General features: G+C 43.0%; 1 protein-coding gene across 6 annotated transcripts; it reads left to right on the top strand.

The window, feature by feature from the left end:
• Positions 1-34: 34 nt before the first annotated feature.
• Positions 35-27,988, top strand: map4k5 (mitogen-activated protein kinase kinase kinase kinase 5). Of its 6 annotated transcripts, none has more exons than XM_083683068.1 (34): positions 35-202; positions 678-946; positions 4,532-4,589; positions 9,576-9,666; positions 10,880-10,944; positions 11,238-11,293; positions 11,409-11,456; positions 12,042-12,084; positions 12,205-12,277; positions 12,650-12,781; positions 12,960-13,022; positions 13,125-13,206; positions 13,509-13,625; positions 14,402-14,480; positions 15,336-15,404; positions 16,496-16,554; positions 16,752-16,819; positions 18,850-18,894; positions 18,979-19,021; positions 19,119-19,329; positions 19,631-19,719; positions 20,267-20,308; positions 20,599-20,683; positions 20,799-20,878; positions 21,003-21,063; positions 22,198-22,312; positions 22,405-22,463; positions 22,653-22,756; positions 22,978-23,155; positions 23,283-23,351; positions 23,775-23,867; positions 24,147-24,217; positions 25,524-25,579; positions 26,851-27,988. In XM_083683068.1, the coding sequence occupies exons 2-34, from the start codon at positions 839-841 to the stop codon at positions 26,936-26,938; spliced, it is 2,700 nt and encodes an 899-aa protein (XP_083539194.1). In that variant the 5' UTR covers positions 35-202; positions 678-838; the 3' UTR covers positions 26,939-27,988. The 6 variants fall into 6 exon arrangements, with proteins under 6 accessions (XP_083539194.1, XP_083539192.1, XP_083539193.1 ...); XM_083683066.1 differs by having other exon boundaries at positions 23,283-23,381; XM_083683067.1 differs by having other exon boundaries at positions 675-946; positions 23,283-23,381.
• Positions 27,989-27,990: the final 2 nt, after the last annotated feature.

The raw sequence follows: 27,990 nt of genomic DNA, 5'->3' as shown, positions 1-27,990 counted from the left end.
GCTAGCTCTGCATCTGCCGTTGTTGAGAGAGGGAGGGAGAGGGAGAGAGTGAGAAGCAGCCAACACAGCAGAAGTTTACACTTTCTCTGAGGGACAAAGAATTGCTTTTGGATAAAGACAAAATTCGACGCCATGATATTGTCAAATGCTGCACACTGAACCGTCTGTAACATTTATTTGCGTTACGAATATGCTATAAAAGGTAGGTTAACATCAACTTCAGACTAAATGATTATCGATGGTCAACGTTGGATTAGCTAGGTAGCTAGCTAGCTAGTAGCTAGCAGTGTGGTACTTCTAGTATCACTAGTGGTGAATGGAATGAGACGGAACGCTGTTTATCTGTTGTTAGCCGCATACTATCGCGCTTGTGCCTTGCGTAGTTATTGTCTGTTATATAAAACATGTTTTGCTACTGTCTTGTTGGGCAGTTTAGTCTAAATGTATTAGCTGGTTAATTTAGCTAAGATAGCTAGCCAGACAGGTACACTTTGTCAATCCAACTTTTTTCCTCCTAGTTAGCTAGTCAGTTGGCCAGCTACAGCAGCTAGTTGCCCACGACTCGTCTGCTATGTTAGTTCACAAGGCAGGGCATAACTTGTCCGAGTGAATTCAGTGGGTCTCTTTAGTCGGTTTAATGTTTTCTCAGTAACTTTTGTCCTCTATCTCACCAGCAGGAAATGGACCAGAGGCCACACTTGGAAGCAGCATCCCTGCAGCTTTAGACAAGCAAGCCAGCATCGCAACTTGACGCATTCATCACTGAATTTGTTTTCGCTACCTAAATGTAAAGCGCAATTGGTATTTACGAGCTATCTAACTTAGTTGGTTAGCTGTCATGGATATCTTTCCCCGACCTAGCGGTGAAATTCAGAGAAGAAACCCACAGCAGGATTTCGAGCTTATTCAGCGAGTTGGTAGCGGCACATATGGAGATGTATACAAGGTATTTTTCTATTCATTTATTAATTCAATTGATATGGTAACATCTGATGTTATGTGCACTGAATATGGATATTTGACTGACCAAAACAAACGTGGTCACCTGTTGTGAGGCATGAGCATCTTCTTTTATTTTAAAGTCCCATTGAAATCCTGCCCAAGAACCATGTCAACATTAGGTTTCACCCCCATAGTTCACTTCCCTCTGCAGGTAGGCTTAGCTATATTGTTTTCATGTCAATACTTTCCCTCTGTAAACGTCACTGTCAGTGTCTTACCTCTAGCCTCTTGAGTCACAATACTTAGGACCAGTTATTTGCAAATAGCAGTAGTGATTTGCTGTACAGGAGCATTTGAGCCTTTTGAACTGAGTTGAATGGAAACTACAGTAACTTAAGATACATGAGATCAGTTTTTTAGCCCCAGATTCTATTGTACAGCAGAAGTCAATACTAAAGTGATACCATGGGTCAGATTACCAAAATCGTGTCTTTTAGTGTGTGGACATCATCTCCTTAATTCACTTCCTCGTCTTCCTAACCTCATCTCACGTTAGTCTTTGGTGTTTTGAAGTTTCTTCTATTTAGGAGGTTGAGTCATCTACCATTAGAGGGTTTTGCTGAGAGAAGCCTATGCCTACCACATTGTGACAGTATTTTACATTGTTTATGGAAGACCCTTTTCTTATGTCTGTTTGAATTCAGATGTCTATTTTTCACAGAAGATGGGACATTTGCTATAGTGGTAAAGAACCATCATGCTCTGGTAACAATAAAACAGTGTTTATTAGTAACTATGAAGGAGGAAACAAATTGGCAAATGTCTCACAATTGCTTTCGGATTGACTGAATTAGGCTTAAAACCAACATTCAGCTCAGGATCTTGTATAAAGCATGCTATATTTAGTGTTAAAAGGGGTAATGAAAAGGGGCATTTCCTTTCCCTACTGTGGGCCATAGAATGCATCTGTAACCCTGAAGTAGCCTATTATGATCATGAGCATTACTTTCTTTATTGATGGAACTTGGTGGGGAAAGTTCAAAGCTCCATTTTCTTGATTTTTCTGGTAGAACTGTGAGACAATGTGCAAAACTTATCCCAATTATTAAATAAAGATAACTAGTTAACTAGATAACTAGTAGGCAGTGTGGTAATCGAGTGCTGCTATAAGATTGTATAAACTGCTAACACCAGGGTTGCATTTAGTTGGACCAAATGAATGGGAGAATGAGCAGGATTATTTATTTTTTTTGGACATGTTGTGAAAGAAAGTATCTCAAAAGGGAATTTCAAGTTCAGTTTTGTTTACCCATTTATCCATGACTGAGCAACCAATTTGATGTGATAGTTCAAGCAGCTTGTCATGCCCTCGCCTCACAAAGCAATCTCTGGCAGGCCAACCCCAGACAGGCCACTGGTGGAATGCAGCGCCTGGTATTCTCCCAGAGCACGCAAGCCCTGGACTGCGGCAGAGTGAAATACGATCAGGCCCCTGTCTAAACATGCGCTCAGTATGGGAGTGTTCTTTGCTGTACTGACAGCGGAAATACTTCACATTTGAAAAGTCCTCCCCCATGCCTTTGGACTGCTGTGCACAATTGAATCTTAGACATTTGTAAAACTGAGAAATCGTTCAAAAATAACTGTTGAATGTTGTATTTACAGCTAGGACAATATGCATCCTCGTGATTTTGAGTGTTAATATTTGTTTACTACTTTGTTGTTGAGAAATCAAGTGGGCTGGTTTTGAAGATTCCATAGGTTTCTCTGTTGTCTTTCCAGTAGAACAATCAGTTGAGCTATCTCGAGACAGACAGCAGACACACCTGTTTAACACAGTGATTGATCTTACGTCAGTTCTTATTCTCAATAGATTTTGGGATTGGCTACATGCCCTACACCTCCCTTCTAATCGAACTCCATTCAAGCCTGTTATTCTGTATTCTCCTTTACAGATTTGGGATGAAACAATTGCTCAAGTCAGTGTGAATTGCCTCAAGAAATAAAACATAATAGTAAACATAATGCCGTTATTCAGTAGATGAACTATTCATTACCAAGCCTAGGGTTGACCGGGTACTGACTCAACAAAACAATGTTTCTGAGGATTCTGAACAAAGGGTCATTCCATGTCAAATCAACTGACAAAAGAGGATTTTGACACTCACCATCTCAGATTGCTTTGGAATGGTTTATGTAGTTAAAAACAGATAACATAACATAAGTTCCTGCATAATTACTTTGTAGAAATATAGTTTCATCCCTGAAAAATAAGCTAATTGATTGTACACAAATGGCCATTTTCATTCAAACTCGAAATCCGTTTTGGAGTAAAATCCTATCTGATAATGATCAAAACATGAGGAATCCAAACCAATGGCTAAAAGTCACCCACGAACCCTCCGAACCCCTCCTTTAGAAGATAGGCTATTATGGAATATCAGTTCTCTATGTCTGACAAGTAATATGAAGCTGCAGCTTCTAGTGCAATCTAGTGGACAGAATCTGGTACTATCCCACTGTATAAAGGGACATTAGACACATAATTTCAATGACTAATACGTTTGGACAGGGAAACCTCCAGATTAACCAGAAGTACATTAAATAGTATGAAGAAACAAAGCTCCAAGACAGCTTAATATTACTTGTCAGACATGGAGATGAAATATTCATGAGAAGTAGTTTGGAGGGTTCGGGTGACTTTTGACCATTGTTTTGGATTCCTCATGTCTTAATCATTATGAGGTCGGGCTTTGGTCCAAATTGGATTTGGGGATTGAATTCTATTGAATATTATATGAATCCGACAAAATGAAAATGGCCAATTTGTGTCATTACATTGGAGAAATATAGTTTAATCCCTAATTCATTATCTTATTTCTCAGGGATGAAACTGTATTTCTACAAAGTAATGATACAGGAATATTTATCTTCTGTTTCTCTGTTTCTACTACAGAAACTATTTAGGAACAATTTGAAATGGTGGGTGTCATGGTTTGTTGATTTGACATGGAATGACCCCAGAACATCAGTGGTTCAATGACTCTGCCTCAATCTCCTGCTATGGGAGATTTTGTTTATCAGTTTGAGTCACCACCACATTCTCAGTGTTGAAAGATGGGCACACGAGCGGTTTATGGTTTATGGGTGACTGCGTCGTCAGTCCTGTCTGTGCACTCCCACGGCTTAGGAGCCACACTGTCTTGAGCTGGATTTGAGGCTGATTGTGACCTACTTCCAGATGGAAATTTCAAAACCTTATGGTGGAGCCCCTGGTTTTGTTACCAGTTTTGGAAGAACCACCCACTGATTTGAACATGTCAGTCAACGCATACATTGTGAAATGAAAAGCAACTAAATGGATGGTGTTGTCCCAACAGTGATAGTGTGAAAATTGGGTCCCCCCAAATTCCTTGGTAAAACTGTTTTGGCTAGACTATGCAATTCACAATCCCCACTTTGATTGTTACCTTGCCAGTATAGAAAAGATGGGTAACACCTTACTAAACTAATAGAATTGCTTGGAAGTTGCCTCTATGATTCATCACAAAGTTAGCATTGCTCTCAATTGCTTTATTTTGTCTTTCAGGCTCGCAACATACAAACAGGAGAGCTTGCTGCTGTTAAAATTATTAAGCTGGAACAAGGTGAGTTGGATCTACCTTTTCATGAATATAATAAAAAATAAAAAATCTTCTTTTGGTTCCAAACCAAGCAAATATAATTTAAAATGGATTGATATTGTCATTGAAAGAAGATGTGTCTGTATGGGACAGAACACAATTTGTCATATCTCACTCAGTCAAGTCTAGATGCGTACTTCACAATGAGTGTGCTTGAAGCTCATCAGAAGCAGAGATGTAGGTTGTTTATTAGGGGGAGGAGGGAAATTATGTTTGGGGTCTGCTTGGCCCCTGCATGGAATGGCTTTTCACTTGATGACCCACTGACAGAGTTATGTGATCCAGATTAGTGGGATTACTAGAGGGCTTTGTGCTTCCAGCAGCCCAGACAAAGCCCAGCTGATTAACAGTCATTGAAGAAAAGATTTCTACTGGGTGTTTTCCCCCTTCATTGATCATTATACTTATGTTGTTGTTGAGAGGTTTGTGGGCAATGTGGGCATGTTAGTCTGTTCAAACAGAATATTATTACATGTTGAAAAGTTGTTGTCAGTGGTTTTAGTGGTCCAACTTCAGTGAGCATATGGCCTACTCCCTGCCCCCCTTGCAAATGTACAATCTTCTGTCTAATATGGGACGATGAAAAATAAATCCCTGCTTTTCATTGTTGATCTGTCACCAGAGATCCTTAGATAGGAGGTACTGTAGTACAGTGAGAGTGGAGGATTAGAATGTGTCTTGCAGTATCTGAAGAAAAATATTGAAGTCAGGAGGAGCACTGGAGGGAAAGCAGTAATTGTTCACTTTAGAGACAGAGAAAGTGGTCATGTGTGTTTCAATGGTAGTCCAGGACGTCCTGTTTTAACAAGGAAACAAAAAAAAACTCCTGCATCTATTCAGAGTTACAGGTAAACACCCTAGTGGGGATCAAACAGGTTTGACCAGAAGTGACGTGGGCATGAAGGCAAGGGAAGTGTGGGAGCTGGGAGTGGTTTGGTCCTCAGGCTGCAGTGTCTCCTGGGCACACATGCCGTTCCTACAACACCTTGTTGAGACCAGGCTTTCCTTGTTCGGAAAGCCTGGGGAAATCGTTTACGGTACAAAGGAGTGAAAACCTGTTATATCAAATACCTTGCTTGGGCTGAGCTCCAAAAAACACAGAATTAAGTTTTTCCTTCAGGGTTTCTTAAATGTTGCAAGCTAGCATAGGCAACATAGTCCTACCCGGTTGGAAATGCACATAACAACAAGCAACCATTCTGCTGGCATGTGGGGGCAGGGTTCTTGGAATGTAACCTCCGATGAAATTGCGAGCACATTCTCTGTCCAGTTCAATCCAAGACAGATCGGCTAGTCTGAAATTCTGCAGACCCCCAAAGCAGGCGTGAGAACAACGTGATTTGGAGGTCTTGCTACGTGAGACGAACGGCCAAACTAGACCAACGCCGCCACAGCGCTGTAACGTCAATGTACCTCAAGCCACAGTTGAACAACTCACAGCGACACGTCTGCGAAGCGAGGCTAGCTTAAAGCAGCGTAGTTTATGCTTCTAATCTATTTTCCTTGGCAGCGAGAGCGTTGCCGAGGCATAGAAATAAGCAAGAAATAAGCATAGGTGCAAGAAATAAGCATATAATATCAAATATAAATTCACAAACAATCTCAATCATCCCAAAACTAAGGAAAATTGCAAAAAAATCACCTAGCACACACTGAAAGGTTCGGTATCGTATTTTAGGCTTGTATTCGAAAAAGATAAACAGTGTTAATGCTATTCTTGGTGTCATGCAGGTATAGGCTACTTCAAATAATTGAAATTGCAGATTTGTTGTTGACGTTTGAAGAATATAGCATCCCGTTATGATATGTAGCCGCAATTGTTTTCAGGTAGCGCTCCTTTATGAGATATCGCGTATTTTGTCATCAGATCAACGTTTGTGGCGGCGATCTCGTCTCGCTTTTGGTGCAGCACCCTGAAAACTGCGTTAACAGAGCGATGACGGTACGCTCTCGTTTCGGTGTTTGGTGTAATTTCGGCGTAAGTAACACTCGTACAGTAGGAGCAGCAGGGGCTAGGCCAAATAGGATTTTCCCGTCAGTTGCTTTTATCAACGTTAAAAAATGTCGATGTTTCAGTATCTTATGTTATTGCGTCACACCTTGATCATTGGAATGCTTGTGTAGGGTGAGATGACTGATGACTTACTTGTGAACAGCACTTCAACTTGAAACATGTGACTTACATTCTTAGACGTTTTTGTGGTCTCAGCCTGTGCAGAAGGAAGTGTTCTTTCTGAGCGGAAGCGGGCGGGCTTTGAGGCTTAAGAGAAAATTAGTGTTTTTTTTCTCCTTGTCTCAATAAGTCATGCAGAAATTGCCCTTGCTCAAATGTTTGTGGTTGCTCACCATATTTGTTGCATATCTGAGGTGGCACGGTCAAAAGCTCATCTGTGGAGAAACAATGCAGTTGCAGATGGTGATTGTCAAGGGATGCCATATAATGGCTAGGCTTCATTCTCCCCTGGGTAATGAGGCTCTCTGTTGACATCTGCCTTATACCCTCCTCAAAGCCTCGCAATATAAAAATATACAATCTCCTCTATTGTCAACATCAATATGACCCATATTCACTGTGGAATTTAAAATGTATTGATATGGAGACCAGAGGTCTAATACACTTCCATTCATAGCCTTCAGAATTACCAGTTTTATATGAATTGTCCTACTTATCTACTGGACTAGCTGTGTAGACCTAGAGGCCCTGGGGCTAGACCTCTTATCTTGAGTGCTGCCTGTGTCTGTTAATTAAAGGGGCAATCTGGGATTGAAACCACAACAAAGCAGTCACCGCACCACTTGGGGAAATGTAACCACTCACAAATTCATAGACGGAGCTAGGAATGCAAGGACTGACCATCCATGGAATCAAAATGGTAGTTTTAACCATGTTTTGAAGTTATTCAGTCTTTGTTTACATTAACTTTGTTTACAAACAATAGTAAAACAAGCTTAGGTTTCTGATGGGGTACGACAGCTGAACTAACCTCCTGAGGCATTTATAAAGTTATATTCTTCAAGAATCAATGGCTATATGTCATCAATTTAAAAATAAAATAAAAAAATGTAGGTAGCAATCCAAGATTGCTCCTTTAAATACCCAAGAGAATAGTTCCTTTATTGTATATAGGTGACTGGTTTCTTGAGAAGAAGGTAAGAGGACTGAACAGTGAAGCAAGCCCATCCCGTCCCAAGGATAGAGTAGACTGCTAAAGCGCCTGGGTTGGCTTGCAGGACAGAAACACGAGAAGCAATGATAAGAGGATTTAATGCTGGGGTCACCTCGCCAGGTGATTCTGAGAGAGCTATTTTCAGCTTGAACATTCATGACAATTTCCCTAGCTGACACTGAATGGCCATGCAGACCAAAAACACCTTAATCTTCATCTAAGAGCTCTGAGCACAATGCTATTTTGGGAATTGTACATTATGCTAATCAAAACTGAACTGACATAAATTGCTAATTGATACAGCCAGCACTAGCTGTTAAGGATGATTGTGATATCCGATAGTATGAATGTCACATGGTCTGGATATGGGTAGTATCAGGAGTGGGTTCTGTGGCCTAACCAGTTGTTTCGGGTCTGAATATTTGTCACCGTCTGCAAGATTTGCAAAATGTCTGGCTGGCATGAGTTACTTGTCTTAAGGTGCTTTGGCTGCCAATTAGAATACAGTTCATGTACCATTGACAGTGAAGACACTGAATTCATTGTGTTGATCACTCTGACCAAAGCCTATAAGAGTTGCTTTTAAAGCAAGACAAAAGCTTTAGAGCACGGACAAGTCTGATTTGTTTTATGTTGAGATATGCAGGGTTGTTTCCTCAATAGAGAGGCTCAGATTGTACAGTTTAAAACCCTTAGGCCAAGTTGATATGGTTGTGCCAGGTGATTAGGGGTTCAGACCCCAGTAGCTGTATTTTCCTTCAGACTGCTGCTGACCTGGCCCCTCCCCAGACAGACTGAAAGCACGACGACTCCTGATCTAGAGTGATTGCCTCATAAGGTACACTGTGTACAAGCCCAGAACCTCTCCAGTGTTCCTTGATCTTGAACATTTTCCAATGGATTGTTATTCTCATCTTTTTTTTTTTTTTTTTTTTTTTTTTTTTTTTTTTTGTCTTGTTAGTCTAAAACCTACATGGGAAAGGTTCTCATTAGCACTGGTATAGTTCTCTCTCTCTCTCTCTCTCTCTCTCTCTCTCTCTCTCTCTCTCTCTCTCTCTCTCTCTCTCTCGGAATGCCTGCTGTTACTCCACCAAGCAGCTTCCACACACTGCAGACAGAGAGCAGGAGACATTTTGTTATTACTGTTCATTAGATATTATAATTCAGTCAGAGGCTGGATGGCCCCTAAGATGACCTTCATCTAGATCAGCTCTTTGTAAATCAGAGCTGACAGTCCACTCACAGAATAAACAGCAACATGAACAGAAGGAAGGTCCTGATTGATCTCAAATTCATGTGTTAATGTGTTCCAGGGCCATGTCTCACTGCTGAATTGGGAGCAGATGGTCTTGCATATTTTTGCCTTCTACTTCCTACCGTCAGGGACGCATTAGGGTGAACTCTCGAAATGACAGTCTAGACAATCACAGTGACAGTCTACATATTAAAGTATAGTCTACACAATTTGTTATTGTCCACTGTTTTAGTATGAATATTTTACACAGTGCAAGTAGTAATACATCCAGCCACATTGAAATGCATGGAGTAAATCGCTCTGTGGTTTTGAGCTTGGCAAAGCAAGGGGAAAGATTTAGTGTTCTTCAAAAATCACTACATGCTGTATCTTTCCACTTATGGAGTGTGGCATTTTTATGTGCTGATAGTATTGCTTACTCTGCACTAGTGCTGTCATGTCCTTAGTATTGACAGGAGAATATTATATTTTAAGAGTGTGTGTGTGTGTGTGTGTGTGTGTGATTTTGGTGTCTCTTTTTGGTTCCAGGGGATGACTTTTCCATAATACAGCAGGAAATCTTCATGGTGAAGGAATGCACACACCACAACATCGTGGCCTATTTTGGGAGCTACCTCTGGTAAGGGCTAACTCTGAATACCAGCAGTTTTGTGAGCGATATAAAATAAATAATATTCAATATTCCCTGAGAGTATATCATAAAGAGCATATCATAATGCTAGATGTGCAAAATACTGATCACCCTCCGATATTTTTAACAGCTGCTGCCTGAAACCTCACGACTTTCTCACGAGTCATTATTAGTCACCCACCTTAGTGAGAGTATGACTCAAAGTCTTAAAGCGGTTGGTTGACTGTGCACTTTAATATCTGGATGCAGTGCTTTTGTTTTAATGGAGCCCTTGTTTTCTGAATGGTATCTGAGAGGAAATGCAGCCCGCCACCCTCCCCTGCCGACAGTAGGACTCCCAGCAGGTTTAACAGGACTCGGAGCCTCTGATCTGTTTTATACGGCCAATTAGTCAGGAGAAAGATATGCGTCGTCTCAGCAGGCAACAGGGTTTGTCTTTGAGTTTCACGGCGTACAGTCAACCTCCTCATGGCTCATTAGGAAGGATTTACTCATCTGGGAAGTACTTCAGAAATGTAAACTGGTTGACATGTATATTTCACCTCACTAGTAAATAAGTAACTTGAGGAAATGCTGAATTTCTAAAGTCTGAATACTTACAGTACCAGTCAAAGGTTTGGACACACCTTCTCATTCTATGGTTTTTCTTTATTTTTTATTATTTTTTACATTGTAGATTAATATTGAAGACATCAAAACTATGAAGGAACACATATGGAATTATGTAGTAAACAAAAAAGTGTTAAACAAACCAGAATATGTTTTATATTTTAGATTGTTCAAAGTAGCCACCTCTTGCTTTGATGACAGCTTTGCACACTCTTGGCAAGGTGTGTCCAAACCTTTGACTGGTACTGTATGTACATGAGGTATTTCTGTATTTCCCTTTTAATAAATTTACTGAAATTTCTAAAAACCTGTTTTCGCCTTGTCATTCTGGGGTGTTGTGTGTGGATTGATGGCAAATTCTTTTAATCTAATCCATTTTAAACTGAATCTATAACACAACAAAATGTGGAAAAAGTGAATGGGTCTGAATACTTTCCGAAGGCACTGTACCTCAACTCTGCAACAGTGGCAATGCTTCATTACATAAAGAAACCATCAGTGTTACTATGGTTAACTATTACTATTACTATTAGGAACATTACTATTAGGAACCTAATGGTTCCTAACCCTCTCACCTCCCTCCTTTTACCAGCCGAGAGAAGCTTTGGATATGCATGGAGTACTGCGGTGGAGGATCCCTCCAGGACATCTACCATGGTGAGCCGCTATTCTTGTTATCCTTATCAGTTATCGCAGTCATAAAATATTGTTTATCGTTGGTTACATTTTTACATCCTTCCCTGTCGCATGACCGCACTGCTAGCTAGGGTTCTGCTGCAGACTAAACTGACACCTCCTGTAGCCTGGCTGTTGCAGACTAGACCAACACCTCCTGTAGCCTGGCTGTTGCAGACTAGACTGACACCCCCTTTAGGCTGCATGAAATGAAGGACGACATGAAATGAACCACATAATTTAATCATTCGTGGGGTTTTTTCCGTCCATTTCAGTGACGGGGCCCCTCTCAGAGCTCCAGATAGCCTACGTCTGCAGAGAGACTTTGCAGGTAATTACAGTCCCCTATCCCCTCGGGCTGAACTTCCTACTCAACTGTTTTCAATGTCCACAAAGTGTGCAATTGCAACCCAGTCTGTAACTCTGCACTGTCATTACATCTACAGGGTTTGGGATATCTGCACACCAAGGGCAAAATGCACCGTGACATCAAGGTACTGCAAGGCACTCTCTCTCTCCACACTATCCACACTAATGAACTGAAGTTCCTCGTGAAGGTGCGGGCCTCGCTCTGAGGGCCTCGCTCCGACGCCTCTGAGCTGCAGAGGTGTGAATAAAAGTCACAGGAAAAGGGTGGCTGGAGATGTGTCCGCACGGATGCATGTGACCGATGCCGTCATTAATGGCTAGCAAATGGCTCTGTTCTCCTGTGGTGTTATCATAGTGGGTCAGGGTTGGGCCTATCTCTGCTTAACTCTACACAGAGAGAGCTTCCTGTTTCCTCTGCTCTCTCGCTGCAGGATGCCAGCAGACAGAACTGTCAATCATAGCCACCACAAAGACACCACAAAGACTCACTCAGTGTTGCCCCATGGTGAAGATACCTGTGTGCCATTACAATCAGTTGATCACAATAAGTCAAAAGATTGTAAACTCTGATTGATTAGCTAGTGAGTACGCAGCATGAGATGTTTGCTCAGTTCTTAATGTCATCATCATGCAGTGTGTTGTACCAACTGTTTATTCAAACCATGAGCCACACAAGACTATTACTATAACAACGTCTTTCTGTCCTGCAGGGTGCCAATATCCTTCTGTCAGACAATGGAGATGTGAAGCTAGGTGAGCTGAGCTATTCCTAAATCTCCAAGCCCTCTTCAAAGACATTGGCTATCTTGGCTGATGGCATTCAGCCCTGTGTGTGTTACATAATCTCAAAAGTCCTGTCACCTTTTATTCCAGCTGACTTTGGAGTAGCAGCCAAAATAACCGCCACCATTGCCAAGAGGAAGTCCTTCATCGGAACTCCTTACTGGTGAGTCTTTCTTCCCTCAAAAAATGAGTCAATGAGCTTTAAAAGGTTTTCGGTCACAGAAAGTTGTTGTTGAGACAGCACGGCTTTCTTGTAGTTCCGCGTGTCTGGGATATCACTAGCTGTTATATCACTGTCACAGTAAGTGATGTAACAGGGGTGGTGTACATTCCTTTAACGGGAATGTGGGAGTTAAGGGTATGCATATAGTACTAGATGTGAATCCAAAAAATACATACCCCGAATGAGAGAGAGGTCCGCACACCGGTTGCTGCTCCCAAAATGCGTAGTTTATGAGGACAACAACGTTTCGAAACACAAACTGGGTCTTCCTCAGGACGTGTGAAGACATGCAATTGATCTTTATCTCTGCAGGATGGCCCCAGAGGTAGCAGCAGTGGAGAAGAATGGAGGATACAACCAACTGTGTGATATCTGGGCTGTTGGCATCACCTCTATTGAGCTAGCAGAGTTGCAACCACCCATGTTTGACCTCCATCCAATGAGGTACTCCTCAACTTCCCCAGACATATCATTCAATGCTCAGACTAACTTCCTGCTTTTGTATTGGTGTCAGTTCTGTTTCAGTGAAAGGTTCACAGTGTCTGTACACCTCACACCACGTAAATGAGTCAAAGTTGATTTTGGATGAAGCCGTAATGACAAGTGATCCGTTTTGTTCCAGGGCCTTGTTTCTTATGTCGAAGAGCAGCTTTCAACCTCCCAAGCTAAAAGACAAAACAAAATGGTGAGTGCACCTTGATTTACTTCCCCATTATGATATTTAGCTCACAGAGAGATACTCTTTCAGTGGTTGACCTGTCAATCAACATGTTCACTCTTCCTCCAGGTCCACAGCCTTCCATAACTTTGTGAAAGTTTCTCTGACAAAGAACCCAAAGAAGAGGCCTACTGCAGAGAAGCTCCTCTCGGTAATTATGTTCAAACTTTGTGGCTTTGACTTTTACACCAAAGATAATGAGAAATGGGATTATTAAGAAGACGGTTTCATTTTCATTATCATTAACTCAATGTACACCTCAGAGGAAGAGCGTGTCAACTTAATGGTCCGGAACACTTTAATTATTAACCACAGTGTCATTTCTCAGCAATAGCTATATTGAACTCTCTATGCTGCTTAAGGGACCTGCTCCTCTCTGTACATATGAGGTTTTACATGTGTTCGTATGAGTAGAGATCCACCACTAATGGCATCTTGCTCTGTGTGTTGCAGCATATGTATGTGGGCCAGACAGGCCTCACACGTAGACTAGCAGTGGAGCTCCTGGACAAGATGAACAACCCAGAAAACCACCAGCACTTTAGTGAGGTGGACGATGATGACCTGGAGGTAATCATTAATTATAGTCCCCCGGTTATTTAACCTCATTATAATGTTAACGAAATACTGGCCCCAGGAGACCTTTGCAAACGAGGTCTGAGTACAGCAGTGGTGTCTATGTGAATGTTGGTTTGTGGTGTGTGGATGTTGTTTCTTTTTATGGTTCAAGTTGAAAGTCAGAATTCTGAAATTTCAGACTTTGTGTTTTGTTTCATTCCCTCGTCGTTTCGTGCACTTGCTTCCCTAGAACTCTCTCTCTCTACCTCCTCCCTCTCTTGATTCTCTCCTCCATATTATTATTCCAACTGGTACCAACATATGAGATCTCATTTGTGTGGCAGCCAAGGAGGTGGTACCAGCATCTTTAAAAGAGCATTGTGCCCGTCATTCTCCCCGGATGCAAGACAGCAGTAGCACTGTCTTGGCCACCATGAAAAAAGCCTGAATACTGTGGATCTCCTCAGCAATGGGAGCCTGTGTTCTTATACACACAGTTTCACTGGTGCGCATAGTCATGTGACCATGTAAACATGTAGGGGAAAAATAGCTATTGGTTTGCACTGCACACATTTAACCTCACTGAGCTCACGAAACACAATAAGAGCAGTTTTCTTATGTCATATGACTTTGCCGCTAGTGCCAAATTGCCTCTAAGCCATGGTATTGCAAAAATAAACATTAATAAATTATGTGATGACATTTTATGACATACTTTGCGCTTGTCATGTCATGTTTTTAAATTCACTGTGATCTTATCTCATGTCTCGTGTCTGTGTCTCTCTCAGCCCCTCTCTGCAGTCAGACACACCATCCGCTCCACTAACAAGCAAGCCAGAGCTGAGAGGACGCGCTCAGAGATAAACTGTAAGTGAGATAAACTGTAAGTGTAACTCGTCCCCCCTTGACTGTCAACAGGCCACAGCTCATACACACCGCCAAGCAAGGACAGCCCACCCACCAAGCCTATCTGACCATTTGCATTGCTCAGAGCTCTGAATCTGCACTCTCTCATTGGTCAGTCTGGCTGCCAATCTTAACTGTCAGTTGTGGTTGTGGTCTGGTAGCACGCCTGTGGCTCCACCCCAGTACTGGTCATCCTGCTAATCCTGCAGGGCTGGCACGGCTCCAGGGCACAGTATGGTACAGTAGCACGCATAAAAATAGCCTGAGGATTCATGGAAGGGAAAGTGGCTGTAGATCTGTCCAGTGGCCTACGATGCCGTCATGTCCATTATGTCACCATCTTGCGTCCTTAAAAAAGACACACAACCCATTCATGTCATAGGCCATATTTCATACTGTGGCATGTCATCCAGCTTGGTATCCCAAGTATCCCAATATCCCTTTGCCCTAGTGTGTGTGTGTGTGTGTGTGTGTGTGTGTGTGTGTGTGTGTGTGTGTGTGTGTGTGTGTGTGTGTGTGTGTGTGTGTGTGTGTGTGTGTGTGTGTGTGTGTGTGTGTGTGTGTGTGTGTGTGTGTGTGTGTGTGTGTGTGTGTGTTCTGTCAATAAACTATAGTAGTGTTTTGTGTTTTTGCTGTTAAATAGCAATCTTGGGTTCTTACTGTGCTATTATTGTAATTGTGTGGCATAGTAGAAATAGGCTAGTTTAGGAGTGAGTCTGTGTGTTTGTATATATTTGCCATTATAGTGGTTTACAGCAAAATCCCTGTTTGAAACTTTTCTCTGACAATTGTGTCTGACCTTCCCTCAACATGAAGCAGACAATGGGACAGACCCAGGAAGGCCGTGCTCGAGCCCTAGCTACACTGAGGACAGGGGGGACCCAGGTCAGTGACAGTGTAGTGAGATAGTGATAGTGTGCTTTCACATTCCCAAGCTCATACCTGCCTTATCTGATGAGGGCTTTGGCGTAGGGGAATGTAGAGTCTGAGTCGGGTCTGGTATTGTCATATCGAGACTTTAATTTAGAACTGGTTTGTGGGTAAGCAGAGATGTGTTTCTGCTCACATCGTTGCTACTGTGCCTGCTTTAGTCTCATACAGTGCCTTCAGAGAGTATTCAGACCCCTTCACTTTTTCCACATTTTGTTGTGTTATAGACTCAATTTAAAATGGATTAAATTAAAAGAATTTGCCACAATACCCCAGAATGACAAAGCAAAAACACGTTTTTTTGAACATTTTTTTTTGGTCATGGTGACTGATGTCTGACAAGATGTTCCATTTATAGTGACAGATGTGACGTTCTGGTAGAAGAAGCTGTTGAACATGATTAAGATACATCTTTACTGATTTACTCCTAGTTTATCAATGCAGAAAGTTAAATTCAAGACATTGAGATAATGAGGGACTGCATAGACAGGTTTCTTTTGCCCTCATGAGTCTCACAGCAGCATGTGACAAGAAGTCATGTTTACACTGGACAACCTGCTCTGACTCAGTGTGTCTGACGGTACCAAAGCTCAAATAAAGTTAAAACAAACTCAGAAATCTGTTAATCATCAATTGGTTTTTAAAAGTTATTCTTGTGGTAGTACCACCATTTCTCAGAGGAGACGAGTGCTGTTTGTCAGTCAGAACTGTGTTTGTCTTGACTCCTCATCCTCAGATGATAAGCCATGCTTCCAAATGTAACCGCAGCCTCAGACACATGTCCTAATGTCACCGGAGGCTTGGAATACTTCACTTGTGCCTGTACCGGAATCAAACATTTTAGTGTGATTTCTCTCATGATCTCATTTTAACTGTGAACTGTACCTTCCTAGAGAGGTTTTGTGTGCGACTGTATGTTGTTGACACATAAGGATGTGGTGACTTTGATGGGCTTGGTGTCTGTCCCAATGCTGGGCACTGGTGCCCTCTAATGACAGAAGGGTGTAACTTCAAAATGCTGTTTAAAACTGAGCTCTGTTTTACAGTTGACAAGATCCAGTTTGAACCCCCACTGCGGAAGGAAACTGAGGCTCACACAGAAATGGTGATTTATCTTTATAGTAAACAATTTCTTTCTACAAAAGCATTTTTTTTTTTTGTTGCAATTATTCTCATTTGTTTGTAATCCACTCTGGAATACTTTGATCAGGAGGTTAATATAACCTAAGTGTTCTAAATTGCAACAGAATGTTTTTGACTGACTTGTGGTAGGTAACATGCTGTGTGTCTGCTGCTCTGCAGGATGTGACTAAAGAGAACGATTTCCCCTCCCCCTGGAGCCCCTTCGCAGAGGGAGGGATCACTACCAGGTAAGCCATGGAAACCATTGTCATGGGAACCATTCCAGCCTTCTGTTTTAGTTGACTGCCTCCTGTCTATCGTCATCTGCATCTGAGAAAAACTGGAGACTAGCTACACAAGATTGCAGGGATGAGTTTTGGAAGTATATCCCATCTCTGGAAACACTTTGCTCAAGCTTTAGTTGTGTGTTTTTGTTTACGGTTTTTATTGTTCTTTGTGTGTTGAATAGCTTCTTAACTTCAAGGCTTTGTTGTGAACATTCTTTTACTCACTTGTCCCGAGACTAACCTGTTCTATTTGCTTTACACTGGAGCTGTCCTGTCTGAATGCATGACCCCACTTGCCCACCCCGTAGTTTTGAATGTCGGTTAGTTAAAAAGGTCTTCACTTGTCTGTGTGCTTTGACTGTCCTTCCTTTTTGTTTCTTCTCCTCCTCATTCTGCCTTCTTGTTGCTATCTCCTCCTGTCCTTCCAAGGAGCCTCCTCCAAAGCGTTGAGGATGAGTTGTTTCAACGGTAACACTAACACTATGTGTCCTGTCATATGCCACCCACTCCACCACCCCCACCACTCCACTCACGGATGTGTGGCAGGCAGGCAGTCGCCAGGCTGCGGCCTGTCTGTGTGCAGTGATGTGGCTACCCCCCACCCCAACACCCAACACCCATCACACCTCCCTCCCTCCCTCCCTCCCTCTCATGTGACATGGTTGGTGTGACATAGCTGTAGAGCCAGCCTGGGGCAGAGGAGTGGATGTGTGCTGTGACATGCAGGTAGACAGGTGGGAGAGTCAGTCAGTCAAACCAGACAGGACAGGGACAGACGGATAACCTTTCACTTGTGAATTTAACTGCCATTCATCCTGTGAACCTTTAGTCCACACAAAAGGACTTGTTTATGGTAAGGTCTTAACAAGCTCTGACATGGTCCTTGTAACATCGACCACCATTTCATTTAGAGGAACGACTGTTTTCTGCCCATGTAGCCTACATTGCACTGAGCTTGAATAGCACCTACAAAGCTTTGCAGGGTCTTGTTTTAAACTCTAGTGTTCTGCACTGCTAAGGTTTAGTTCATCAGTGAATTGTGTGGCCATTTACATCTTTTCCTTTACTCTACAGCTGTATTGTGTATTCCAATAATTATTTCTGCTGTTGTGCGCTTGCCTGTGTATTCTTACCATGTTAAATTAATTTAGTCTCAAACTGAAGTAGGAATATTATCATAATTATATTATTTTATCCATGTCAAATCAACAAGCTATGACACCCACCATCAGATTGTTCTGAAATGGTCAAAAGTCACCCATGAACCCTCCGAACCCCTCCTTTTCAGAAGATTTTATCGGCCAGTATGGAATGTCAGTCCTCTGTGGCTGACAAGTAATATGAATCTGTGTCTTGGAACTTTGTTTCTTCATACCTTGTAATGTATTTCTGGTTAATCTGGTAATCTGGGTGTTGCCCTGTCCAAATATATTAGTCATTGAAGTCTGTCTAATGTCCCAACATATAATTATCATGTCTCAATGATTATCAGGTAGGACACACATCGGATTTGTGGTTTGAATTCTATTGAATATTATATGAATCCCACAAAATGAAATTGGCCAATTTGGGTACAATCAATTAGCTTATCTCTCAGGGATGAAACTGTAGTTCTACAAAATAATGATGCAGGAATACTTATCGTATCTGTTTCTAATTTACAGAAACCATTCCAGAACAATCTGAGATGGTGGGTGTTGAAATCCTCTTTTGTCCGTTGGTTTGACATGGAATGACCCGTTATGGTGTTTCTCACTCTGCCAGCGGTTTCTGTTTTCGGATGTGCAACTTTTGTAAATTTGATCAAAGAAGCAGAACACTTGCCTTTATAACTTAATTAGTGAATCATTGAACCCCCCTGCCCCTTTCCCCAGACTCATACTCCTATTCTCTCTGAGGAGGGGGTCCTTCATAAGCATTTGGTCATACTTACCCCTCCCTGCTTGGACCACCCTGTACTCCCCCTCTGATATCTGCATTCTTCCCCCCAGGGGACACATTACCCATCTGGAGGACGCCTTTGAAGACGTAGAGCTGTAAGTGCAGCTTGCCAACGCTCAAAACAGATCTCTTAAGTATCCCCTGCCTGCCTATGTCTGAAAACTCTCCTCCCATTCTAGGTCTACCCTCAAGCAGGGAATCCCTCCTCCCCTACCTCCAAAGGTGAGACTTGATCTGACCTGATCTGATACAATACATGGTCTTCTTTCAGAAACAGGTTTTTTTAACCCCTTGTTCTCGCCACCTCCTTCCCTCTCAGCCACGACTGAGCAGCTTGTCGGATGAGATCGGCCTTAATGATGAGAGGTGTCTGACGGTGCGGAGGTTCCCCAACTCTGAGAACGGGCCGAACCCCGGGGCTCGGAGACTGAGCACCCCAGAGCAGGGCACCAAGGTAGAGCACACACCACCTGACTTCCTCTCAGCCAGCGTCAGCAGTCCCGGCCTACTCTCTCACATCTCTGACCCAGGTGAGCCCTGCTGCTGCTGCTTGATGTTCACCCTGCCCCCTCTCTGCATTAACAAACCACACAAACCTGCACAAAACTCTCCTTGTTTATCTCTGGTTAAGTTGTTGTTTATTCATTGAAGTTAGCACACTATCTAAGTAAGAAATGATTTCTCTTTCCAAGCTGTCACTCATTCAGAATGTGAAGGTAAGAAAGTCGAATAGATTTTGATTTGTTTTATGCACTGTGGTGGTACAATATCCTTAGATGGTCCTTAGCTGATGTGATATAACCCTTATAACCCTCTGCTCTTTGTCAACAGACCATGATGACTCCGACACCAGTGTGAATGGGGATAGTCCCAAGCCACCACCCAACCAATCACACAGGAAGGAGAGAAAAGAGTTCCCTGTGAGTCTGTCCAAATGTTGTGCATGACTGTTATATAAACTGTGATCACTTCTTGTGATTCTCAGCGGAAAAAAAACACGCTTGCAATCTACAATCGCAGTCAGATCTCCACTCCTCTTGTCTTGAGTTGCAAAAGGTTTGAGCAAAAGTGGTCGCAGGAAACAATGGAGGTCAACCTAATGGAGGAAACACAATGTAGCCTTGTCTACCTTCTGTGTTTATGGTGTCCAAGCCACCGACTGACCCTACATTGAGGTCTAATGTATGGTTATTTTCCCTCCATTGGAAACTGATAGTTAAAGAGGGGGTTTTGGCAGCCAAGCCATTCATTAGGTTCATTCACTTTTTAATTAGGTTTGGATAAAGATGAGAACATAACAACATGGTGACACAGCCTGGTTTTGTTTTCCACATTGCTGAGGTTTAGAGACGTATCGGAGCTTGTGAGAGGCTTGTCAAAGCTTGTCACAGCCTCTATTGTTTGCACTGTGCTTATGCAGTTTATCCCATATAAATCTAAAAGGGTTTTTCTTGTGTTTCTCCTCAGAAATCGGCCATCAACGGCCTGCCGCCCACGCCTAAAGTGCTTGTGAGTAAACCATCTGTATTGGCCCTTATTACGTCTAGGCCACATTCCTGGTGGAATTGGTTGGACTGGACGCTGTCGTTAAACTCCCTCTGAACTGGATCGTAACGCAGATCTCCGCATCCAAAGTGTTGGCATGCCCATGTTATTATTATGGTTATTCTGGTTAGATGTGTAATTTGATCATCTCTCGGCTTAGATTTAGGTTCATAAACCCTGGCTGACATGAACTTCAACAGAATCGAGGCTGTTGGTTTTGTCATGCTTAGCTGTACTTTCTTTCATCACTTTAGATGGGGGCATGTTTCTCAAAGGTGTTCGATGGCTGCCCACTGAAAATCAACTGTGCCACGTCATGGATTCACCCAGATACCAAAGGTAACCTTACTGGCCTTTTGGACACACAAACCTCTCACACATACAGAAGCATAGATACTGGTTACATCAGTTCCACTAGATTACTACTACAATTCAATGACTTTTTATTTTTCAGACCAATACCTGATTTTTGGGACGGAGGATGGGATCTACACCCTGAACCTGAACGAACTGCACGAGGCCACAATGGAGCAGGTAGGAGCACTGGGGTCTCTGGGATGACTCTGGGTTTTGGATAGTGGGTGGGATGTGGAATGCTCTGCCGAACCTTTATTTTAACAGTGGGTGGTTTATTGAATACCTTGTGTTCCCCCTGTAGCTGTTTCCAAGGAAGTGTACATGGCTCTACATTATCAACAATAACCTGATGTCTTTATCAGGTAAGTGGGAAAGACTAATCAGAGCCCTCTGCTTTACTGTGGGCTGACCCATAACCTGCTGCTTTGTGGTCTTGTGTGTTATCTGGCTGTTTCGGAAGGTAATACAGTTACCTGATATCTGCTGCCCATAAATAGCATTCTGCCTGTTGTGTAGTGAGCAATGAATGACACATCTGGCTTTATGGCCTGCTATTCTATGAGGCAATTACAGAGATACATTGACTTGGTTATAAAGAAAGCCTCCTGGTTACAGTAGCATGTCGATTATTTTGAAAGATAAAGTGTGAAAAGAAAGCGGTGCCATCTTCTGGAAGAAAATAAAGCTACAGATATTTTGAAGGAATTGCGTCCAGCTAATCATCTCCTAAAGCTTTTTTTTTTAATCTTTTTTTGTCTATGCTTTTACTTGTATCCCTTTGGTACAGCAAATCTCCATCAGCTATGCAATATCTTTACTTTAGTAGTTAAGTGTTGTGCCACACAGCTCTGATGGGAGTCAGAGAAGTTAGGAATTGTTAGTTAATGGAGATGTTGTTATGGTCTGTCTGGCCTGCTGGGGAAACTTACCCCCTGTTTTCTCTTCTCTTTCTCCTGGACACTGTCCCTCCCTCCTCTTCTGGTCTGGCTTGATTTTGAAATTCTACTAACCGGCTTCATCAGAAGGTAATCTTGCATCATTGTCACATTCCTGTATTTACCCCCTGTTCACATCTAACCTTTCTCAACATGATGCTGGCTAAAATCTGATGCACATATCTGTGTGTTAAGGACATTTTCTAAATGTGATAATATTTTAACATATATACATGGGCATCAGTTTTATTACATTGATTTAACATTCACAAACCGCCATATAACTGCTGTGAAATAAAAACTATTCCTGGCATAAATCTTCTCTCCATTTTGAGCTTAATGTACTTGCTACATAACACCAAGGGAAACTGATTAGCGCACATGTTGTTTTTTCTGGCTGTTAGAAAATACCTAAATGTTATTATGTTGTATTTTCGGGTATGTTGTGATGACACACCACAGGAGATGTAACAGCTTCTCTTTGATCCCTGCCTGAAGAGGAAACATTAAACCTAAATGTAATGTTTCCCTTGAAACCTAATGTTTGTTATCTCGCCGCAGGGAAGACCTTCCAGCTCTACTCACACAATCTCATCGGGCTCTTTGAGCAGCTGAAAAAGCCCGGCCTGGCCGCTCAGTTCCAGACTCACCGCTTCCCCGACAAGATGTTACCCAGGTGAGAGAGTGTGGCATATTTCCCTCAGCCCAGAGGTCATCTGACACTTTATGACTGTGGACACAAGTTGACAAGCCGTTTTCTCTCTGCAGGAGATTTGCCTTGACAACTAAAATCCCTGACACAAAGGGCTGTCACAAGTGCTGCATTGGTGAGTGGTATTGTATATCCCTCCTAATTGTGTTTTACTTTCGACAATTTTTATACTTTAGACCATTCTGAGTAAATATGCCTTAGTGTTTTGTTGCTTTCAAGAGAGCGTTTATTGGCTATTTAAACAAGCTGCTGTGTTGTCCTGTCGTTTTCCTCACTGTGCCCCCTCCGTCTCTCTCCCTCGCAGTGAGGAACCCCTATACAGGCCATAAGTACCTGTGTGGGGCCTTGCAGTCTGGGATCGTCCTGCTGCAGTGGTACGAGCCCATGCAGAGGTTCATGCTAATCAAGGTCAGTCCCTCATGACACAGACTTGACTGGTCTGTTGACATCAGCGGATGTTTTAAAAGTTGACAGTAAATCAAACTGTCGCCATTAAGACGAATGCTTCATCGATCCAGCCACACACACAGAGTAACAGTATTTATTGGGCATAGCACAGACTTTACAGCCTCTGGTATTTTTCCCCAGACACTCATCCTTCTTTTCTCCCTGTCTTCTCTTTCCTGCAGCACTTTGACTTCCCCCTGCCCAGCCCTCTGAAGGTGTTTGAGATGCTGGTGGTTCCGGAGCAGGAGTACCCCTTGATATGTGTGGCCATCAGCCAGGGCACTGAACCTGGTCAAGTGGTCCGCTTCGAGACCATCAACCTCAACTCCTGCTCCTCCTGGTTCACTGAGATGGGATCAAGTAAATCTCTCTCTCTCTCACACACACACACACACACACACACTGAATTGCATACTGCTGGAAATGTATGGCTTGTAAGCCAATCGGGATATATCCTTGTGACCATAATTATTATGCCCTCTCACAGGTGGTCACCAGGTGGACGCTATCCATGTGACTCAGCTGGAAAGGGATACAGTGCTGGTTTGCCTGGACCGTAAGTATGATCACCAGTCCCCACAGAGAGGTGAATTTGACATTCCAATTAGCTACTTTACTCTTCTCTGTTCTCTGACTTGGGCTACAGCATGCCACTGCTCATGAAATGTGTATGTCAGACACTGATATGTGACATGTTTCGTCATGTGCCTTTCCACGGTAGTTAGCAAGACAGTTGTAGTCAGGCCAACATCATGCTTATTGACTTTTTATAGACAACACAAGGGTTAAATGATAGCTGCCAGGCTTTTTAAGTGTGCTGTGGACCTGCTGGACCTCAATTCAATAGTCCTACCCCACACAACTGGGCTGAAAAAGTTAATTGAGCTGAACAAACATTTATCAGTTTGTCAGATCGATGAATTACTGTCTGCTTTTATCCCGGTGCCATTCTAAAGGCCTCCTCCCATTTTTCTTCTAGAAAATTTGAAGATTGTCAACCTTCAGGGCAGATTGAAGTCTAACAAAAAGCTGGCCTCTGAGCTCAGTTTTGATTTCTGCATCGGATCCGTTGGTAAGCTCTTTTTCTAATGATTCAGTCACCATAGTTGCTTAACATTTCTATCTGTCTATTAAGGAGACAAACACCCACTCACTGCTGTGCAGTGTGTTTCAGACACGTCTGCAATTAGATAATTGTCACTTAGATAATTGTCCACTCATACTGTACAGGCTGAACTGTTCTAGAATTTGGGAAATCTGTAATCAGAAAAGACCATCATTATAGACCATTATATACAGTGCATGATGGCTGATTTGTGCCCTGACATCCCTCTGCTCTTTCTCCGGTAAGTGTGCCTTCAGGACAGTGTTCTGGCCTTCTGGAAACACGGTATGCAGGGAAAGAGCTTCAAGTCCAACGAGGTGAGCATTCCATGACCGCAGGCGGATCACACCCTGCCAACCGTGGTTTATGCTGCTGCTTATCTGTGCGCTGGGTTGTTTGTCCAACACATTAACAAACACTGTTCCCCTTCTTAACATTGACCCTGCTGGTTGTTTACGTGCATGGCTACATAGATCAGCCCAGGAGATAATCCTTCAGGTGCAGGTATACAAAGTGTGCATGCTGCGTATCATTGTGTCGAACTGAGGTAATGAAGTTGTCAACCTTACACAGGTGATTTCATGTAAACCTGATCACGAGGCGCACCCACACACACAAACAATGATAGTTCAGAGATCACAGGGAGGTGAGGCATTCTGTCCTTGTGAAAAGTGATAGGGCTACCCTTTTCAGTGCGGTCTGTCAGACAGGGTCCTATGTGACTTAGATGAAAGAAGGCTGTTGGCTGGGGTCCCTGCCCAGGCCGCCTTGAACAGTCCCCAATAGTGGGGCACGTGTTGGGATGACAAAATGTCAGAGACCATGCAAAATTCATGTTCAATCAGAAATGAAACAGCTGCACAGAGGGGACAGTGCTAAATAATTCAGCCTTTGTCTCTTGTACAGTATGATGCTTTTGAAAAGCGAAGGCACTCAAGGGGGGAAGCCTATTGATACTGTATGCGCTCGCTTCAGCGGGCGCCTCTCTGGGCACCTAAAGCCTTGTTCCCATCAGGACCCCTGGGGATCAGGTCTCTCTCTGACGAAGGACTTACGCCTAGCAGGTGTCAGGGGTGAACTATCTGTAGATCGTTGTCACACAAACTACCTGGTGGGGTTTTGTGCATTGTCAAGTCAACGCCACAAGTGCGTGTTGTGATGTAGCCTGTTGCCCTCTGCCCCCTTAGAACCGTGTCAGACGTATTCTCCTTTATCATGGTGTGACAGGGATAGTTAAACCCCAGGGGTGTACTCACTGACAGTGCCGTGGAGACGGCAAACACCAGCCTGTCTGTCATGTCTTCTGTCTGTTTAACTGATCAACTGATAATTGTTTGTTTGACAGGTGGCTTTGGATTCCCTTCTCGATATGTGTATTTTACTGTATTGCATGTTGTGTTTCTCCTATTCTACTGATTGTAATAGCTTTCTTTGGCTCTATCCGTCCTGTTAAATTGGTTGCGAACATGATGGCCTTGGAATTCCCTTAATGGAACACTTTAGAATTTGGATATGATTCTAAGTGTCATCATTAACTGTCATCTCTGCTCACCAGTTCTCTATATATTAGCAGACAGAGCTTTTGCATCTCATTAATGTCGTTTTCCATTCCTTCATTTGTAGGTAACACAGGAGATCTCTGATCCAAGCCGAGTCTTCCGCCTCCTGGGATCTGACAGGTTGGGGCTCAAAATGATTTATCTCCCGTTCACTATCATTCCTCTCCTTCCTTTCTCTCCCCCCTCTCTCTCTCTACCTATCTCTCCCCTCTCTCTCTCTACCTATCTCTCCCCTCCAGCTATCTGTAAAGCAGCGCCACACTGTTCTGTGATGATTTATCCTTAGCTCTGTATGACCTCTATAAAAGCAGGCCTTGATAACTCCAGGGAGTGAGTGTCCTCCCACAGGTCCCTCTGTTTTCATATCGCCTGGATACCACCAAACATCCCACTCCTCTCCTGTGTCCAGCTCTCTGGAGATCTGAGAGATCCCCCCCCGTCCCCCGCCTCCGGTGGTTCTCTCCCTCTCATAAGCTGCCTCAGTTGCTATGGCGAGGAAGGGTGGGCCACAGGGGTCAGCTCTGCTTGATCAGACAACTCTGTGTTCTTTGATCATTCAGCAGCTTTGAAAGCTTGTCTGGAGTGGAGTGTGCCGTTGTTGGTAGCTAACATTATTAGTATTTCATGTTTGTGTTTCATATATGAATACGAACCGAAAATAGCTGGAAATCTTGACAGGCCTACATATGTGGTTCACAGCCCACTCTTCCCCTCACCAGTTGTGCTGGATATTTCTGTAGTCGGGTGTACAGTATAGCAGGTGGTGCCTTCGCCTCCACACTGATTGTCAGGCAGCCAGGCGGTGCGGTAGCTGGTCTCCACCATGGAGACGGTTGGACGTGATTTAACTCCCTCGCTCAAACGCATTGCACGCCCTGTGGAGGAGGATCTCCTAGCAATGCAGCGGAGCTGGAGATGACTCCTCTCCCAGGCACCCGGGACCCAGCCCTGCTGCCAGTGCCATTGGAACAGCCTCTCTGCCCTGCCCACATGTTTTATTCACTGCCACCTGGGCACTGCCAGCATGGTTTTAGTGTCTCTCTGCACCTCTGAAATTTCATCTGATGGATCGGACAGTATTGACTGTACCCTCTGCACACTCCTCTCATCTGTCACGGCGTGTGGAGATGCACCCTCTCATCATGATCTAGTCTGTCCCCTCCTAGTGTCATCATTACCATTTCAAGTTCATTTTCCAAGTTCACCTTTTCTCAGGGTGACAATTGGGTTTAATTGACCATGAATTTGTTGCTTTACTAGTTTTATAATTGCTTTTATTCTTGTTATTTTGTTATTTCAATGGTTGTCATCAGATACACCCTGACATTAATATATTATAGACAATGACGTGCTAATTCTGATTTCTTTTTTTTCTTTTTTTTTGCTGACAGGGTGGTCGTCTTGGAGAGCCGGCCCACTGACAACCCCACAGCCCTAAGTAATCTCTACATCTTGGCAGGCCATGAAAACAGCTACTAGCCTTGCCCCAAAGACTCAAGAAAGAGATTTCCAGAGACCTGGATAAGGCAAGCATCCTCTTTTTGGGGAGATATTACAAAAAAGTGGACTGCTAGCCTTCCCCAATCAGCAGGCTCTCTGTCCACGGAAACAAATGGCCTGAACTCTATACGTGGGAGCTTTGTTACTTAACACAGGAACCACAGGTCAAGATGGGTGACTGAAGCTTCAAGCCCAGACCCTCCACAACATGGATCCACCAGCAGCCTTATACCAAGCACACGCCAACTGCAGCCCTTTGCTCACCACGGCCAACACTGAGAAACTCGTCTTGAGCAGAATGTGGGAAATAAACGCTCAAATGGACAGTCTAACCCAGCATCCTCCCCTTGCCGTGCGATACATTAGGTTCCAACTGAATGGCAAAAGTAGTATAAAAAAAGATCTATAAAGCTGTTATTAAAAAGTGCCATATATTCTGACATTAGGTCCGTTAGCAAAGAAAATGGGAGTTGTACAAAACAGTCCTTGTTAACAAGCAAATGACAGTCAGGACTCATTGTGCTAAGCCTTGGCTAGGGGAGATTTCCAGCTCTGTAGTTAAACTAATATAGAACGGTTTAGACAGAACTCCATGTCTTTTGTTTGATGTGGGTAATTTAAACGTTATTTATTAATCTCTAAGCAATAGGTATGTTTAATTTACAGGCCATGTTAACCAGTGACAGATGCAGTCCTGCTGAGAGTGGGACTCAGCTCCGCCAAGGATTAACTACCTACCGAATGGTTGCTGAGCAGCTTTGGGTTCTTTTTACTGCTATGTAATATAGTCCCCTCTCTCCCGCTTGGTTGCATTTTAGAAGTTGAATATAATGTAAAATGTTGTTCTTTTTCTTTTTTTAAACCATTACTTTTATTCAATAATTGCACCATGTAAGCACTTTTGTACATTTTTTTTTTTTTAATTTAAATGACAAAACGAGGGAAAATGCTTGGTTTGCATAACATCGTAGGCATTCCCTTCGCAGAACTTTTAATGTATGCTGTTTTTGTAATAAAAAAAACTATTCTTA

Source organism: Argentina silus (assembly GCF_951799395.1).
Source record: "Argentina silus genome assembly, chromosome: 13".
NCBI lineage: Eukaryota > Metazoa > Chordata > Actinopteri > Argentiniformes > Argentinidae > Argentina > Argentina silus.
This window is presented reverse-complemented; position numbering and strand designations above follow the sequence as displayed.